The 19,499-nt window shown below is 43.9% G+C and overlaps 1 protein-coding gene across 1 annotated transcript in view; it reads right to left on the reverse strand.

The window, feature by feature from the left end:
- Positions 1-19,499, reverse strand: part of FAM135B (family with sequence similarity 135 member B) — a 153,211-nt gene that overhangs the window by 60,408 nt on the left and 73,304 nt on the right. The window contains exon 6 of the mRNA XM_061607839.1: positions 19,330-19,456. Within this exon, the coding sequence (XP_061463823.1) occupies positions 19,330-19,456 (127 nt within the window). The remainder of the gene's footprint in view (positions 1-19,329; positions 19,457-19,499) is intronic.

Below are 19,499 nucleotides of genomic sequence, written 5' to 3' on the forward strand. Positions count from 1 at the left end.
GGTCTACAGGCATTGTTGGTGGGGAAAAGATGGCAGCCCATATGGGGACCACAATGTCTGTGGTGGAAATTGACATACATAGTGTCACATTCCTGCAGGGGATGCTGGAACTTGTGCTCTCAATCCACTCCACAACAAGAAAGGATGAGCCATCTGTGCCACTGCCTCTCCCATGTGCCCCAGCAAAGTTTGGTGAGCTAATGAGGAGGCAGGGTAAAGGTGGTGGTGGCAAAGGTCACAGCAGACACATTGAGCACCCACCAGTGTTTTGCACATGCTGTCATGGAGTGTGCACAGAATATCCATTTTTTATGCATGGGAAAACTTTGACAAGAAATGGAGAAAGATTTGCTCATCCCGAATAGTGTGTCCTGAAGGTGTTCAGTCAGTTAACCAGTGTTGTAAAGTCACACTCTCCATCATCCATTCTTTGGTGAGAGTGAGGATTAAGCAAACCTGCTGCTGTCTCCCTAGAGCCACAGATTCAGCTCAGGTGTCACAACTCTGGAAAAGAACTGCAACTTGCCAAAGCCATTTTCACATACCTTCTTGCAAAAAGATCCGCAAGGCACAGAGTGTTCTGTCAGGGTAGGTAACATCACCCACCCACTCAGTCCACTCAGGAGATCCTCTTGACATCCAGAGGAGAATACAGTAATACGATGCTATCAAACCAGCTACACCACATCAAATACTACATGGTCTGTCTCCTTCTATGGAGAGTAAGGAAAAAATAGAACACTGGCTGTAATGCTGCTTACACAAAATGGTCGTTTTAAAAAATCACACTGAACTTAAGCAAAGTGTCAAGCAATCACTACAGAGGAAATATTGCACTGTCACCTGATGGTGATAAATGACTCCAACCTTTCTGGGTTTATTTGCTTTACAGTCAGTCTGACATTTCCTCACTGAGGCCTTTCTCTGCCTTTGTTTTATTGGTTTCTTTCAATCTAGGAGACAATTGTGGCTTCCAGCCTCAACTCCGATGAATCACAAGCAATTGCATAGGAAGGGATTGTCTTCGCCAATCTCCCTTGCTGCTGTCTGAAGCGTCAAAATCCCCTAAATGGAATTACTGCACTGTATTAATTCACAAAGCCCTAAACAACTTGGGCCCAAAGTACCCTAAGAACGGCCTGATTCCTTATGCTCCATCTTGAGTGCTGAGGTCTTATGATGGGGCACTTTTGGTGGCCCCACATGTCCCAGAGGCTTGGCTGAGTTTTTAGCATGGCAGGCCCGGCCCTGTGCAACTCCTTGCTCACTGTCAGACATCTTCTAAAAACTGCATTGTTCTGAAATCTGAGATTATTTGCCAACTAGATTTTACTGTTGAGGAAGAGGAGGAGGAGGAATATATTGTGTGTTTTAGGTAGTATCCCATCCTGTGACATTTTATATGAAAGTGTGCTTAACAAATATTTAAATAAAATACATAAGTAGATACTGAAATTTCACCTAGAGCAAAACTAGGTCTAAAGAGTAAAATAGAGAGTAAAATGTTTGAGGAATGCTAATGAAAGATCCCAACACTTGGATTAATCCAGTGAGATTTTATACATAGGGTGGGCCTTGTGGGGTTGCCAGGCTCAGGGCCTGAGACTGATCCTGTATCTTTAAGAGAAGAGAAAGTCAGCCGAGTGCAGGTGTTCTGGCAACCCTGTAATGGGAAAAACCACAGGGTGGAATTCTCCCTTCCCCCTGCACAACTTTTAAAGATACAGGAGACCTCTTGGAGGCTGGGCCTGGCAACCAAGAGCACTTCTGTATCTTTAAAAGTTGTGCAGGTGGAAGGGAGAATTCCACCCTGTGGTTTTTCCCATTACAGGGTTGCCAGAACACCTGCACTTGGCTGACTTTCTCTTCTCCTAAAGATACAGGATCAGTCTCAGGCCCTGAACCTGGCAACCCTAATTAAGAGTCAGAGAATGGGTCTCTCTAATGCAGCAGCCATCTGGTTGCCACTGTTGTGGAAAATCAGATTCTGGATTTGACAGGCCTTCGGTCTGATCCAGTGGAGCACTTCTTATATTCTTGCATAAGGGTTTCCAGCAGCTCTCTAGACTGTCAAAGAGAAATTCAAAATGAATTCACAAAGCCCTAAACAACCTTAGGGTTTTTTTGTTTTTTTTAAATGTGCATTTGAGGCTGCAGAAGTGCCCAGGCCCAATGGGTAATTATACCATGGTAGAGATGGGCAAATGTGTCAGTTTTTCTTTCTCACAGTTTCTGTTTTTTAATCTTAAGTACAGTTCTCCGCATCAACTTGCAATTTTTTAAAAAAATGTTTTCGTGAAAATTGATAAGCATTTTAGTGTGAACTTCTTCTAATTTACACATTGTTGTATGCAGAATGTGGCTGCATGATTGCTGACAGGCTCAACGTGAGCTGATAATATGACACCAATCCTGGCACAGTTGCACTAGATGCTTGAATGTTTCTGAGCTCAATTTATAGTACTGGTTTTGACCCATCTCAGTAGAGTTGATGACCCCAATATCTTCTAGAGTATCTCTAACAACATAAAACTATCTGGACTCTTTGGTCTTCATCTGAGGCCTCCCTCTGGCTGACCCCTCTAAGGGAGGTTCAGATGGTGGTGACCAAAGAGAGAACTTTGGCAATGGAGGCTCCCTGATTTGGGAATGCTCTGCCCAGTGAGATCCACCTGGCACCATCATTAACATCTTTTCAACACCAGGAAAAAATGTATCTCTGTGGCAAAGCATTTGGCAAATTATGACATGTAATTACATGTTTTCTGCTTCTGAAGTTTTTGTTATTTTGCTGGGTCTGTTATATTTATTTATTTATTTATTTTATTCAGCTTATATCCCACCCGACTAGCAAACAGCTCTCTGGGCGGCAAACATAGAAACATATACAATAATAAAATTACAAGATCAATATAATAAATATAAAAGTACATCATCTAAAATATCAATTACAACATTTACATAAATAACTTAGATTAAAATGCCTCAGAGAAGAGAAAGGTTTTAACCTGGCGCCGAAAAGATAATAGTGTCGGCGCCAGGCGTACCTCCTCGGGGAGACTATTCCACAATTCGGGGGCCACCACTGAGAAGGCCCTAGATCTTGTTACTACTCTCTGGGCCTCCCTATGGGTCGGGACCCAGAGGAGGGCCTTCGTAGTAGACTGTAGTGTACGAGCCGGTTCGTAACGGGAGAGGAGTTCCTGCAGGTATCGTGGTCCCGCGCCGTATAAGGCTTTATAGGTTAATACCAACACTTTGAATCTGGCCCGGTAGCATATTGGAAGCCAGTGCAGGCGAGCCAGAACAGGTGTTATATGCTCAGACTGCTTAGTTCTTGTTAGCAGTCTGGCCGCCGTATTTTGCACTAGCTGTAGCTTCCGAACCGTCTTCAGAGGTAGCCCTACGTAAAGCGCATTGCAGTAGTCCAAACGTGAGGTTACCAGAGCATGAGCCACTGATGTAAGGTCCTCCTTACTCAGATAGGGACGTAGCTGGGCTACCGACTGAAGTTGGTAAAACGCATTTCGTGCCACCGAGGCTACATGGGCCTTGAGTGATAGGGAAGAGTCTAAACGACTCCCAAACTACGAACCTGATCCTTTAGGGGGAGTGTAACCCCGTCCAGGACAGGGTATGTATCCACCATCTGACCAGAGAAACCATCCACCAGCAGCATCTCAGTCTTATCCGGACTGAGTCTCAGTTTGTTAGTTCTCATCCAGTCCATTGTCGCGTCCAGACAACAGTTCAGCACATCGACCGCCTCACCTGAAGAAGATGAAAAGGAGAAGTAGAGCTGCGTGTCATCAGCATACTGATGACAACGCACTCCAAAACTCCGGATGACTGCACCCAACGGCTTCATATAGATATTAAAGAGCATGGGAGACAAGACCGAACCCTGCGGGACCCCATATTGGAGAACCCACGGGGTTGAGCAATGTTCCCCAAGTATTATCTTCTGGAGACGGCCCGCCAAGTAGGAGCGGAACCACTGCCAAGCAGTGCCTCCAACACCCAACTCCGCAAGTCTCTCCAGAAGGATACCATGGTCGATGGTATCAAAAGCCGCTGAGAGATCAAGGAGAATCAACAGAGTTACACTCCCTCTGTCTCTCTCCCGATATAGGTCATCACACAGGGCGACCAAGGCCGTCTCAGTGCCAAAACCAGGTCTGAAACCCGACTGAAATGGATCTAGATAATCGGTTTCATCCAATAGCGCCTGGAGCTGGTCAGCAACCACTCATTCCAAGACCTTGCCCAAGAATGGAACATTTGCCACTGGTCTATAGTTGTTAAAGTCCTCTGGGTCCAAGGAAGGATTGTGGGGGAGGGTTTGGATGATATCTGGGTGACCCTTTCTAGTTTATAATTGTGCACCTATAAGTTCTACAACCTGCAAAGGAAGAAACCTGATCTACTGCTCAGACTAGTTTCCCTTGTTAATCTAATAGAGCAGCTAATGGGCCTGTCAAGTACCCCCATTAACAAATGTAAGAATCTGCCAGGGAGGCAATGTGGGCCATTTAGAATTCTTTCAGGAGAGAAGCCCTCTTCCCCACATCACTTGGCTGGAGGCTCCCCCCATCCTGGAGCCAAGGAGAGGCTTGTGTTTTTAGCGTAGTTGGGAGAAGCGGGAAACTAGGGAGACACAGAGAGGCTTGCTCTCTGCACCATGGCTTTGGGGTGCCTCTCTACAAGCCTGATGGAAAAGCAAGATCTATTGGACTACTAATGCTGTGAACTCCTCCATCTTAAGTTGAGGTTGTGAATATGTGTAAATAAAAAACATACATCCTATAAGACACCATAATCTCCACTGACCTGCTTTCCAAAGAAACCAAATCCTGAGTAAGCGCAGGAATCCCTAGAAGTCTTGCTCCACTCAAAGACTGGGGTGACACACAACAAAAATGTATTTCTTCTCAATTGATGCTATACCTTTGGTTCTTAATTTTTTGTAACTCATTTGGATACTTTTGTTTTGTAGCAAGTGATTAATTACAATAATATAATGATGATGCACTGTTCCATCATGGATAGTAGTTGGGTGGAGATCTGTTTCAACATCCGTGCTTGATTATTAGATGCTGATTCTCATTTTAGGTTTCACTCAGCAACTGGCTGATCCTGCTTCCCCAACCACATTCCCCATTACAGGAAAACAGAATATTTGCATTCATAATTACTACAGCAATTATCTACAAGGAGGAATACTTGGGGTTTCCTACCCAGTGCATAAGGCCATTTACTTGTGTGTAACAATAACCACCCAGCACCTAGTAGAAACAGTGAGCTGGCCACAGATTCAGATGCTCCCACTGTTGCTCACAATACTTTACTAGTACTAGTACTACTAGCTCATACAGCTTTACATGTAGCTCAAGGTAAGCCATAGTAGCCATGATGGCTATGTTCTGGCTCCTGGGAATCACAAGTAAGGAGAGTTCCACTGCACTCACATCCTGCTTATGGGCTTCCCATAGACATCTGGTTGGCCACTCTGAGAAAAGGATGGTGGTCCAGATGGGCCTTTGGTCTGATCTAGCAGAACTCTCCTTATATTTATATATGCTATTGGGTAATATTGCTTGATCCATATCTATATATTTGTTGTTGTTATGTGCCTTCAAGTCGATTATGACTTATGGCGACCCTATGAATCAGTGATCTCCAAGAGCATCTGTCATGAACCACCCTGTTCAGATCTTGTAAGTTCAGGTCTGTGGCTTCCTTTATGGAATCAATCCATCTCTTGTTGGGCCTTCCTCTTTTTCTACTCCCTTCTGTTTTTCCCAGCATTATTGCCTTTTCTAGTGAATCATGTCTTCTCATGGTGTGTCCAAAGTATGATAACCTCAGTTTCATCATTTTAGCTTCTAGTGACAGTTCTGGTTTAATTTGTTATAACACCCAATTATTTGTCTTTTTCACAGTCCATGGTATGTGCAAAGCTCTCTTCCAACACCATATTTCAAATGAGATTATTTTTCTCATCTACTTTTTTCACTGTCCAACTTTCACATCCATACATAGAGATCGGGAATACCATGGTCTGAATGATCCTGACTGTAGAGTTCAGTGATACATCTTTGCATTTGAGGACCTTTTCTAGTTCTCTCATAGCTGCCCTCCCCAGTCCTAGCCTTCTTCTGATTTCTTGACTATGGTCTCCATTTTAGTTAATGACTGTGCCGAGGTATTGAAGCTTGAACCTTGGTCAGCTGTTTTGCAAAGAATGAGGAGCAGGCGCTCCTCCTGGACAACAGGATTCCTGTTGATTGACTGATTGAGAAGAGAAATTGCATTTGCATGCAACTCTCCCCATCAAGACAGGGATATGTGCATAGAAGAATGCTTCTGTATGTACATAGACCCAAGCTGAATTGGAATGATGGAGGTTGAAGCATGGAGCATGCAGGTGAGTCACTGCTTTTTATCAGCCCTTAGGTGGTAGCTCAGGAATCTGATTCATTGTTCTGCTGTTATATCCACCAGCAGCCAAACTTAAGGAGCTAAAGGAATAGTGACAATTTGTCCCTATGACCTTCTTATATAGCAGAAGTGGGCTGGTCAGGGTTTACTGGTAAATCTCTGGATGGCTTCTGTCTCCCAGTAGTTTAACAATAACAAGTAGAATTGCAAGTGGAGGGAGGGGAATCCTCTATCATGGCTGACCTTGAGCTACAGTTAAAACTGGAGGAGCTTCCAACATCAATAAAGAATTGTGAGCAAAGATGGGAGCAAGGAAAGGAACAGTTGAATGCAAAAATAGATGAACTCCTGGTTCTTGCTCAGCAAAGAAAAGTGAAATCTGCATGCTTAAATGAGTCTGGAGAACAAAACAGAGGAGGTTGCCAGGAGGGAAGAGCAAGTCAATGGATTAAAACTGAATGAAAATCTACAGCAACTGTTGCTGTGTCCCTTTCCCCAACCATTCTCCATCAGTTGATAAGAAAAGAAATTGTATTTGACAATTTTCAATTGACAATCAAAAGATATGATTTTGTAAAATTCTCATGGGAGGAGTGCCGGATTTTTGATGTACTGACCTTATTTTGGGGTGGCTAAGGGGTGTTTGTGAATGTCTATTATTTCATTCTACAAATTGTCTCACCAGGGGTTTGATTTTGGCAGTCTCCCCAGGTGACTGCACTTTAATCAAAGCTCATGGAAAGACATCATGAGGAAGTCCAGGCAGCCAAGGAGGCTGTGGAGTGCTTGAGAAATGTTTACTGGAATCAAAAATCATTTGCCACCCTTGTCTACCTTGCAACAATAAGGTAAGCTGAAACCTCAAATTCCCTCCCTCGAAAAATTCTACAGAAATGATGAAGTGCTTTGAGAATGAGACAGAAAAAAAATGAAATCCCTTTCCCCCGAGAGGAGAATAAAAGCCTTTCAAGAAACTGGAGGACAGAGTTTGACACAGCACTAAAAGAAACACGGGGCAGATATTTCAGTGGAACTGAAAAATGCAGAACAGCAGCAAGCTGGCATGGAAGAGATATGCTACAATGAATAAAATGCCCATGGCAAGTTATCCAATTATCCAATTGAACTGGGAAAAGAAGTAAGGAGTTCAGTCAAGCTGCAGAGGGCTGCACAGATATCCGAAAGAAGCCAGAGAAGCTAAACATGAACATAGGGAAGGCCCTTGTGAAGTAGCACCCTGCAGGATTGAACCCCCTACTTTTGGCTGGGAGTGGAGAAGAGATACAGCTTCTCCTTTTCCACACACACCCCCAGGTTGTTTAATTAGGGATTGAAAAACCCTAATTACACATTAGCCCAGCCCCAGGAATGGATCTGGGACAGGTCACCCCCAGATCGGGAGGGGCTGTACACAGCCCTACTTGGGACCTTCTTCATGCAAAGCAGATTGTCTACCACTGAGCTATGGTCCGTCCCAAATGCAGCAGTCACAGTTTCTCCACCCTGTTTCTTTGTAAAGCTGCAGTACAAATCTCCCAGGTACAGCCTGGCAATCCCCAGTAGGTGTCACATGTGGTCCGGATTTAAATAGTGGTCGTAATCTCTGCTTCACTGCTTGAGAAACACAAGCTGAGTTAGATGCTTCTTCAAGCTCTTTTCTCTACTTCTGCCCTTTGAACCAGCAATCACAAGTATTCCAAACCTCTGTTCAGCAAGTTGCTTTATAAAGCAAACAGCTCTCATTTGCTGCAATTCACCGTGCCTCAAACAACATCTGGATAACTGGCAGAGTGGCGGAGAAGATTAGCATAAATTTTCCATCCCCCCCCAAGCTTTTTGCTTCTCTGATCCTGCAGGCATCTCTTGTATTATTTATAGTTCCCTCTCCTGCCTTGAAGCAATTTACAGGCAAGGACAATGAAATTTTATGAGCCACAGAGCAATATGCCATTATTTGGTAGGTCATGTTGCTGTGTTGGAGGCGTTATGCCTCCGAATTCTAGTTGCTGGGATTCACGAGTGGGAAGAGTGCTGCTGTGCTCACGTCCTGCTTCCCAGAGACATCTGGCAGGCCACTGCGAGAGCAACAGGCTGGACTAGATGGAGTTTTGGCCTGGCCTACTCTTATGGGTTTTCTTTCTCTGTGGATCTTCTTTTCAGGAAGTTTTGGTGCTGTAAAGATCTGGTTAGACACACAGTAAGGATGGGGGAGAAATCCAATTCAATTCTCATTTAAAGCTGAATTTATCAATTTTGCACTTTCCAGAACAATATGAGAAGTGAAACACAGTCATCCTTCAAAATTCACACTTATCCAAATTTGGTGATGCAGTTCTCCAACAAAAAAAGGATTACAAAAATGCGTATTGCAGGGCAAAGCATGCACAATAGGAATATTTTGGTGAAAATAACATACAAAAACGCATTCTATTGGGATAAACGGCTTGCAAAATGTGAACATTAGTCAAAATTGCATACAGGTGTATTTATTAGGAGAAATTAAAATGCTGAAGAATTCTCCTGAGGATTTTTTTTAAAAAAACTCGCAAATTACTGCAGAAACATGAAGAATCAAATTCAAGATTAGAAAAATGAGACACTGAGGGCCCATCTGAGGGTTTAGTTTGTATTTGATGCTACTTGCGTCCCCTTTTAATTCACATGATTTACATGATGTTTCTGACAAATAGAAGCAATCACACAGTTTCCCCTCTGTAAATCCATACTAACCCAATCCGCTGATAATACAAAAAGTTTAGAACAATACGGCTCCACTCTGCTCCACAATCTGCTTCGATGGTTTTTAGTGGGTGAGTGAATCCTCACTTTTAGCAGTTCTCCTTTCTCCACCCACTAACTCTCCCATGAATTCCATTTTGTTTCCGGTGGTTTATCTAGCAACTTCCAACTGCTCAGTCCTTCCCCCTTCACAGTTTGCTGCAGCCCTCCCTTCTTTCCTCCCTTTCTTCCCAAGCAAACTTCCTTCACTCCTTTTGTTTCCTAAAAAATCTAAAGTGGATTTTTTTTTAAAAAAATTGCTTCAAAAATATCAATATCAATATTGATATTTTCAGAATATATTATTGGTATTGATATTTTCTCAAAATATTGATTTTTTTTTAAAATGTCAAATTGTGTTGATTTGTTTTTTCAGCAGGGAAAAATTAACTCAGAAAAAGCAACGGGCAGCAGAGAAAGGGGGGCAGATGACTCCACTTCTTTTCAACCACCAAACTTTAGGAAGGGGTGGCAGGAGGGAGTGGAAATACTGATCAGGTCAAAAATATTTGCACATGCCCAGCAACTGGAGGGAGTAAAGATGTAAAATTAGAGGGCGGGGCCACAAGGAAACAGTGACACTAATCCTTTCCAGAGGAACACCTACTTGTGTGAATGGAAAACAACGGATTTGAAGCTTCCATCGAGCACGAAGTGTGGACCTTGCAAATCTATTATGATGATGAAAGCTGTGAATTTGCTACGAAGAAATGCTGCCATGTGGATAAGCCCTAAGAGAACCAAAATTGACAGATTATTCCATCCCTAACACACGGGAATGGAAAAGATACCTTTCATGCAATTCCTTTGATAAGTTTTGTCTGGAAAGAGACACATTTGTTTTAGTATTTGTGCCTTTTGCTTCCTTTTCCCAATTGACAATATTTTCCAGTATGTCATGCTGACATGCGATGGTGCACTCCTAAACTCTCTTACCTGGGAGTAACGCTGCGTTCCTGAACTCTGACTCCTGTTGAACTCAGTGAGATTCTACTTCTGAGCAGACATTAGAGGACTGCACAGTTAGTGGTACCAGGAAAAATATGGGGTTGTCAGAAACCTCAGTTCTTGTTTGAGTAGTGGACCTCCCTAGGCATACTCTAGATTCCACAACCCATGCTGGAGTTTTGGAAGAGAAAAATGGATCCTTTCCTACCAGACCCTCCACTAAAAGTTTCTAAGAGATTAACTTCTTCGTTTGGATCAAATAAAGAGTTAAAAATATCTCATACCTAAACACACACCTGGAATTCTAATTGTTCTCATTTAGAATGCATTCTGTGTATAATTGCCAATATAATGCATGCATGTAGCTATTAGCTCTGTAGATTTAATGGCAGAGGTAGGTGCTCTTGTTAATGACCTTATTAGACATGTGAATTTAAGTTCTACCTCACTGTTTGAGTGACATTGTTACATTGCTCTCATGGGGAAAGGGTCTCATCCCCTCTTTGAGCATTGGATATGCTTTAAATTGCATTTAGTAGAAAAGCTGGCTATTATTATTTGTGGCAGCACCACCCCAGCCTTTCTGGGTCCTGTGCCACCTGGGGAAGGGAGATCCAGCTACCACAGAGTGCCTTTCTACCCTTTCCCCACTCTTAAGAACTTGCTGCCACCACATAAAGGAACTTACTTGGATCTCCCTGAAGCCTCTCAAGTTAGCATCATTTAACATAAGAAACCACTGAGGTTCCAGTGTAGGATCTGGTTCTTCACTCCCGTTTGTCAAGTTGGTCTTACTACTGGATGGCCACCTACATGGATAGCTTTAAAAGAGGACTGGACAAATTCATGGAGGATAAGGCTATCAGTGGCTGTGATGGCTATGCTCTGCCTCCATAATCAGAGGTAATATGCTTTTGCATACTAGTTGCTGGAAACCACAAGAGGGGAGAATGCTCTTGCACACATATCCTGCTTGTGGGCTTCCCACAGGCATCTGGTTGGCCACTGTATGAACAGGATGCTGCACTAGAGGGGCTACTGACCTAATCCAGCAGGCTCTTTGTTTCTTCGAATGTTCTTATACCACCAACTATCCTTCTGTGAAAAGTCCCAAATGCCCCCATGTGGTTGATAAAGTCTCTTCCTGGGTTCTGAGAATGGGGTGGACCATACTCCAGCCAAACTGAAAGTGACCCATTGACAGCACACAATATGGCCAAGCCTTATTCCTAAGTAAGAACTTAGTCCAAAGTTCAGGTGAAAGTACCTTGGACAGCTCCTTGAAAGTTTGGACTAAAACCTGGAGCAGATTCACTGCCCCACTGACATTGGAGCCACCAGCTTCCACTGAACAGGAGTTGTATTTCCACGGGTCTGGAGGGTCCCAGGTTCATCTTATCTATCCTACAGGGTAGTTGCAAAGAGTGCAACTAGATAATGCATGTGAAGTGCTTTGAAAATCCTTGTCAAAGTTGTTGTTGTTATTGTTGTTTGCACTGCATGTATCAGGAGGGGATGTTGGACTAAGGCACCGCAAGCCCAGGGCAGGCTGGTGCCCAAGGGCCCAATCATGCCTGGAGTTGGCCCTGCTGCCATTTTTGTTTCCCTAGAATGTCTTCAAATACCAGGACATCATAGGCTTGCTTACACGTTACACTGAACACAGATACATGCTATGTCTCTACACACACATTTATCATTATCATTATCATTATTATTATTCACCATCATCATCCATCAATGGAGTTTGACTTGTCAATCTTTTTTTAAAAAAACACAGCTGTATGCGGACACAGTCTGAGCCACTTTGCCACAGACAAAAGCAACAAGAATGAAGCTCATAAATGCAAACTTTTGCCTGAAATTACAATCCTGCTAAGATAAGTAGCCAAGATAGCTTTATCTCTCTTGAACTGCAGTGCAAGCCTACACTTTGTGAGGATAAAAAAAACCCTACTAAAATGCCCCCTAAGACACACGTTTGTCATTTGCAAAGAAGGAAGGACCATCTAAAGCCTCTTCCTTTTTCAAGCCACCGCATGAATTAGTAGTATCATGATGGGCAGTGAGGAGGAGAACAGGCCCTTAAAATTAAAATAAAATAATAAAACCAGTGTCTGGCATGTCACTTGGCAAGAGCCGGGGCAATTGGACTGGTACAACTTTATGCTCCTGACATTTAATTATCCTGCACAGTGAGAAGTCAGGCGTGCTGAACAAAGACCCTTTGACGCCTGTTGAAAACAGCAGCACGCCAAGCTCCCGTGTACAGAATCAAAGCAGGGAAACCAGGGAGAAGGAGGATTGACTGAAACTAGGCTCCATTTGCAAATAAAGAAAACAGTGAGGTCTTTGTCATTCTCAAATATCAAGCTGATCAAATCACTAGAGACGTTTGTACTGGCATTCTACAATCAACTGGATGCCTGGGAGACAAGCTCTCTGTGGAGTTTTTAACATACCTTCCAATATTTATCAATGGCAACATAGTGCCATTTGTTTCACGAACAATGAGAAAAAATTTCTCTCTCTCATGTCAGAGACTCTGCGGTGAAGCAAGCAGGTTCCATTTGGGACAAGTCTCTGGGGGACTCTCCTCTTTACATACAAGGCATTTCTTGATCTCTCGGCCCAAATCCCCTATTTTAATTGCTGTTTTGTTTTGAATTGGTTAGTTTCATTGTGTATTTTAGTAATGATGTTTCTAGTTTAATGTTTGCTTGGTGGTGTTTTATCTTTTACAAACTGCCTATTTTGGCACTAAGCATTATTATACAGCCACGAGAATTTTGCATTCCACAGTGTTGAATTGAAAATACCCCCATGCCATTCTGATGCTTCCCATAAGCTCATTTCAAAACAAAACCTTACAAAACATATAGTCCTGAGCTCAGCAACGCTTGCTTAACAACCCTCTAAATTTTCATGGTGATACACAAAACAGTCAGAGAGAATAGATAGTTCAAAGTCTAAAAAGAGAGAGAGAAAAAACCAGACCCCTTTTTTGACTTTTTTCTGTCAGAGTTCTCATAATTTGTTGAAATTCATTAAAAATCAGCCATGTTCACAGAGTACTGGTAATCCTATGAGTGACCTTGCCCCATACTCTGACCTTTATCTTCTGCAGTTTAAAAGTTAAAAAAAAATGCCTGATTTTTAATTAATTTTAAGAAATTTAGCATTGAACTTAATGATAATGTTGGGCATGCTCAGTCAGAACCAACTGTCAGTGTTCTAAAAGCCAGACTCACAGCTGCTTGGTCTGCATTATTATTATTATTATTATTTGATTTATATCCCACCCTTCCTCCCAGCAGGAGCCCAGTGCAGCAAACAAAAGTGCTAAAAACACATCAAAACATCATAAAAACATACCTTAAGATACATTAAAAGAAAACAAGTTAAAAAAATTTTTTTTAAAAGCTTCAAAAACATCTTTAAAAAAGGGTGAAATAAAAAAGCAATTCCAACACAGATGCAGACTGGGATAGGTCTCAACTTAAAAGGCTTGTTGAAAGAGGAAAGTCTTCAAAAGGCGCCAAAAAGATAACAGAGATGGTGCCTGCCTAATATTTAAGGGGGAGATTCCACAGGGTAGGTGCTGCCACACTAAAGGTCTGTTTCCTATGTTGTGCAGAACAGACCTCCTGATAAGATGGTATTTGCAGGAGGTCCTCATCTTCAGAGCGCAGTGATCGACTGGGTAAATAAGGGGTAAGACGGTCTTTCAGGTATCCTGGTCCCAAGCTGTATAGGGCTTTGTACACCAAAACTAGAACCTTGAACTTGGCCCGGTAGCAAATGGGCAGCCAGTGCAATTCTTTCAGCAGTGGGGTGACATGTTGGCGATATGCTGCCCCAGTGAGCAGTCTCGCCACCACATTTTGCACCAGCTGCAGCTTCCTGACCAACCTCAAGGGCAGCCCCACATAGAGTGCATTACAGTAATCCAGCCTGGAGGTTACCAGTGTGTGGACAACAGTATCCCAGTCCAGAAAAGGCTGCAGCTGTCTTACCAGACAAAGCTGGTAAAAGGCAATCCTAGCCATGGAGGTCACCTGGGCCTCTAGTGACAAAGATGGATCCAGGAGCACCCCCAGATTACAGACCTGCTCTTTCAGAGGGAGTATGACCCCATCCAAAGCAGGCAACTGACCAATTATCCAAACTCGGGAACCACCAACCCACAGTGCCTCCGTCTTGCTAGGATTCAGAGTCAGTTTATTGGCCCTCATCCAGCCCACCACTGAGTCCAGGCACCGGTCCAGGGCTTGCACGGCCTCTCCCAATTCAGTTGTTATGGAGAATTAGAGCTGGGTATCATCAGCATACTGGTGACACCTCAGCCCAAAGCTCCTGATAACTGTTCCCAAGGGCTTCATATAGATGTTAAATAGCATGGGAGACAAGATGGTACCCTGCAGCACCCCACACCATAACTGTCAGGGGGCCAAAAGACAGTCACCCAATGCTATTCTCTGAAAACAACCATGGAGATAGGATCAGAACCACTGTAAAACAGTGCCTCTAATACCCATGTCACCAAGTCGGCCCAGAAGCATACCATGGTCAATGGTATTAAAAGCTGCTGAGAGATCACGTTAGAATAACAGGGTTGCATTCCCCCTGTCCTTCTCCCAATAATGGTCATCCATCAGGGTGACCAAAGCCAATTCAGTCCCATAACCAGGCCTGAACCCAGACTGGGATGGGTCAAGATAATCTGTTTTATCCAAGAGTACTTGCAACTGCTGTGCCACAACCCTCTCAATCACCTTCCCTAAAAGGTATTTGCAACCAGTCGGTAGTTGTCAAAAACCAATGAGTCCACTTTTTCAGGAGTGGTTGGATTACCACCTCCTTCAAAGCAGCTGGGACCACTCCCTCCCACAAGGATGCATTGACCACACCCTGGATCCACTCAATCAAACCCCCTCAGAAAGCTTTAATAAGCCAAGAAGGGCAAGGGTCGAGAGGACAAGTTGCTGGCCACATCATTGCAAGCACCTTGACTACATCATCAGGCCTTACCAACTGAAACCATTCCCAAAAAGTTGCAGCAGACGTTGCACTGGACACCTCATTGAGGACTACAGTAGATGTAGATGGGGCATCAAGACTGCTACAGAGGCGAGCAACTTTACCCTTAAAGTGCCTTGCAAACAATTCACAGTGGGCCTCCGAAGGGTCTAAAACTTCATTTCCTGGAGTTGATGTCAACAGACCCCTGACTATACAGAAAAGCTCCACTGAATGGCTACTTGAGGATGCGATGGAGGCAGAGAAGTGGGCCTTCTTTGCCATTTTCACCACCACAGTAGGCACAGTTAAGATGTTTTACTCGTGCACGATCAGTCTCACAGTATGTCTTTCGCCACTTGTGCTCTAGCCGTTGTCCAGCCTGTTTCATTGTCGTTAACTCACTGGTGTACCAAGGTGCAAACTGGGCTCCACAATGCCAGAGAGGGCACTTGGGGGCAACCATGTCAAGAGCCCGATGCTTCTCACTGTTCCATAGCGTTACAAGGGCTTCAACAGGGTCACCTTGTCTATCTACTGGGAACTCCCCCAGGACATTCAAGAATCCTGTGGATTCCATTAGGCTCTGGGGGTGGACCAGCTTAATCTGTCCACCACCCCTGCAGGGAAGGATCAGAGCCATAAGTCTAAACTTTACCAGGAAGTGATCTGACCATGACAATGGGGTGACATCCACCACCCCCATCTCCAGACCACCCCTTCCTCCATCTGGAGCAAAAACCAAGTGGAGGGTGTGCCCTGTCCTATGTGTTGGGCCAATAACAACTTGAGACAGCCCCATGGTCGTCATGGAGACCATAAAGTCCTGAGCTGGAACACCAGAGGCAGCCTTAGCATGGACATTGAAATCACCCAGGACTATCATTCTGACCTCCTCCAATACCATAGCCGAGATGGCCTCCACCAGCTTGGTCAGAGAAGCTGCCAGGCAGCAGGGTGGACAGTAGACCAGCAGCAGCCCTCATTTCCTGTCTCCTTGGCCCAACACCAGGTGCAGGCCCTCACAGCCAGTTCCGAGACAGAGTGGTTTCCTGGTGACAGAGATGGAAGTTCTGTAGACCCCACCAACTCCTCCCCCCCTCCCTGTAGCCTGTGCTGGTGTTGCACCGAGTATCCAGATCGGCAAAGCTGGGTTAGATCAACTCCTCCCAGCTCACCCACCCAGGTCTCGGTAATGCACAACAAACTGGCACCTTCATCCACAATCAAATCATGGATGACAGTGGTCTTATTGTGTACCAATCTGGCGTTAAACAACAACATGCACCGGCCAGTAGGCACAGCAGGTGAGCAACAAGGAACCCATCCGTGAGGGGAGTGGCAGCAAGGAACAAGGCGCAGATAGGCTTGCCCTTGTCTTCTATGGTAATTCACCACATCCCCATGGCTATATTTCCCTCTACCCATGTTCACTGAAAGTGGGGTGGAATGTTCATTAAAACCCATGTTCCTCCGTACTAAGACTCCTCCTAAACACCTAATATGGACCCAACATGAGCCCACCAACAAAATCTGTCGGAACCAATTATTCCAGTAATCAGGAGGCCATACCTACACCAGACTTTTATTTCACTTTAGGCAGTCATGGCTTCCCTCAAAGAATCCTGGGAAATGTAGTTTGTGAAGGGTGCTGACAGGAGACTCCTATTCCCCTGACAGAGCTCCAGTGGCCAAAATGGTTTAACAGTCAAACACTTTGATTGAAGCTCTGTGAGGGGAACAGGGCCTCTCCTAGCAACTCTCAGCAACCTTCACTAACTACACTTCCCAGGATTCTTTGGGAGAAGCCATGACTATCTAAAGGGAAATAAAGGTCTGGTGGGATGTGCCCAGGAACAGCTTTGGTTTAAATTTGGGTGGGAAGCTACATGTGCCTGCTGTAGAATATAAAGATGGGGGGAACCCTGAAAAAGAATGATACTGTTCCCAATGTTTTCCTTTTCGAAAGGAAAGGAGCTTCCCATCTGCCCAGTGCCCACCCACCCAATCATCTCCCCTTCCCTTCCTCCTCTCCTCCTACTCTTCCTGCCCCTCTCCCAGGTTGGTTTTGCCTATCCAAAGCATAATTGTACAGGAGTAAATCCCACTGAACTAAAAAAAAGCATGCAAATGATCAGACTTACCTTTGCCCTCCTTCCCCTCTCCTCTCCCTTCCTCCTCCCCTCCCCTCTTCCTTCTTCCTCCTCCCCTGCCCACTCCAGCCCTCCCTCCCTCCCCCCTCTTCTCCTCCTCCTCCCCCCCAGTCAGTTTTACATATGCTAAGCAGAAATGAATGGGAGTAAATCCCATTGAACTCATTAAGTATGCAAATGATCAGACCTCCCCTCCTCCTCTCTCTTCTTCCTGCTCCTATCCCCCTCCTCCCTTCCCCATTCCCTGTGGTCAGTTTTGCCTATCCTAAGCATGATTGCAGGGGAGTAAATCCCACTGAACACAATAAGCATGCAAATGATCAATCCATTCTCAGCAAACTTGCACAGGTTCCCATTTCTTACCTCCCGGATTAAAAAGCAGAGAAATTCACTAATAGGCAAAAAAATTCTTAAACTGCAACGTTTTTTGCTATTAGTGAATATAAATTAATTAAGTAATAAGTGGTTATATGGACATCTGGAGTCATATTGGTGCAGGTTGGATAGCTGAGGTCCAATTAAAAGCTGCAATCACCACACAACTTTATTCCATTTAACCTCTTCCTTAACTATTTATCTTAGGGATGGACAAATCATCTTATTTCTATTGTATGCTTTAAGTTGGGTTCTTGCACTGAGCATGGGGTTGGACTCAATGGCCTTATAGGCCCCTTCCAACTCTATTGTTCTATGATTCAATGATTCTATTCAATGTTGTTTTCACAACTGTCTAAAAGTCCATTCTGTCCCATTTAGTGTGATTTTTTTCAAACAATGCACAGTAGGTTGCATTAAAATTGTACATATCTTTGTATACACTTCCCCAAAAATATGCCTTTTGTATGCATGGCCACCTAAAAAAATGTTTTGTATGCATTTTTGTAGTTCAGAATGAATTTTTATATACATCACAAAATTTAGAGAAGTATAGAATCTGAAGATTGTAGCCAATCCTAGCCATTGAAATAAATGAACATGGCTACCATAGGTCCATTAATTTCAATGTGTTTACCTGGAGTAAAACTTTGTTCGACACAACTCTGAGTGTTAACTGAGTTCCTACCGACATATAAGGCTGAGGATGGCAAGTTCAGTCAGTTTACTCTAAAATAGGGACCCAATGAAATTCTCTCCCCCCCATTGCTATCTCCACAGTCAGCAGATTGCATTTAGCAACTCTTTTTTTCTAAGTAGAAGTCACATAGAAACTGCCTTGCCCTTAAAATGGGGAAAGAAAAGTAGCAATAAACATTAACTAAGCAATGTATCTAGTGTTGATAAACAAGCTCATTATCTCAATTATCTCTGCAATTGACACTGTCTCAGCAAGCTAAAAAGCAAAACAGATCATCTCTGGAGCACTCTCAGCCATGCACTTCAAAAGAAATCTAAGTAACAGAAATTGGGAAAATCAAAATTGACCTGAAACAGCTGATCAGTTCTTAATTGGAATCTCCCTCCCAACACACAATGCTTTCACTCTTCAAAAAGCACCATAGAGGAAGCACCACTGTTCTGTGGACACAGCAATAGTATTTTGTCTTATAAAATGCTATATTTGTTTTTTCTGGGTTGCCAGGCCCAGTCTCCAAGAGGTCTTCTCTACCTTTAAAAGTTGTGCAGGGGGAGGGAGAATTCCACCTTGTGGTTTTTCCCATTACAGTGTTGCAAGAACACCTACACTTGGCTGACTTTCTCTTCTCCTAAAGATACAGGATCAGTCTCAGGCCAAGAACCTGGCAACCCTACCTGTCACAAACAAGAACCTCTGTCTCTTGGGTACCACACTCCATTGCCGAACTAATAAACCTCCTGGTTTTATACAGTAGAGCCTCCCTGCTGATGGGCACCAACCACCACCAGTTTCATTGGTAGAGGTGGGAGAAACATAATAAAACTCAGGTCATTCTCATCAGTCCTACCCAGGAAGGTTCACCTCCGTCTATGAGCACTATGCATCTAGAATTGCAAGCAAGCATACGTTCCCTACCTCAGAGGCAGCAGGCTTGCAGTAGCCAGCTCCAAACACCAGATTTTCGAGTGACATCCCAGTCAGATCTGGCCCTGTCTCCAAGCTGCTTTTACCAAGCCACGAACCTTTCCCCGGACGAGCAAAACTAAACAAAGAGACAACAAATTGAAAATGAAATATATATGTTA

The sequence above is a fragment of the Rhineura floridana genome, chromosome 1 (genome assembly GCF_030035675.1).
Source record: "Rhineura floridana isolate rRhiFlo1 chromosome 1, rRhiFlo1.hap2, whole genome shotgun sequence".
Taxonomy (NCBI): Eukaryota; Metazoa; Chordata; class Lepidosauria; order Squamata; family Rhineuridae; genus Rhineura; species Rhineura floridana.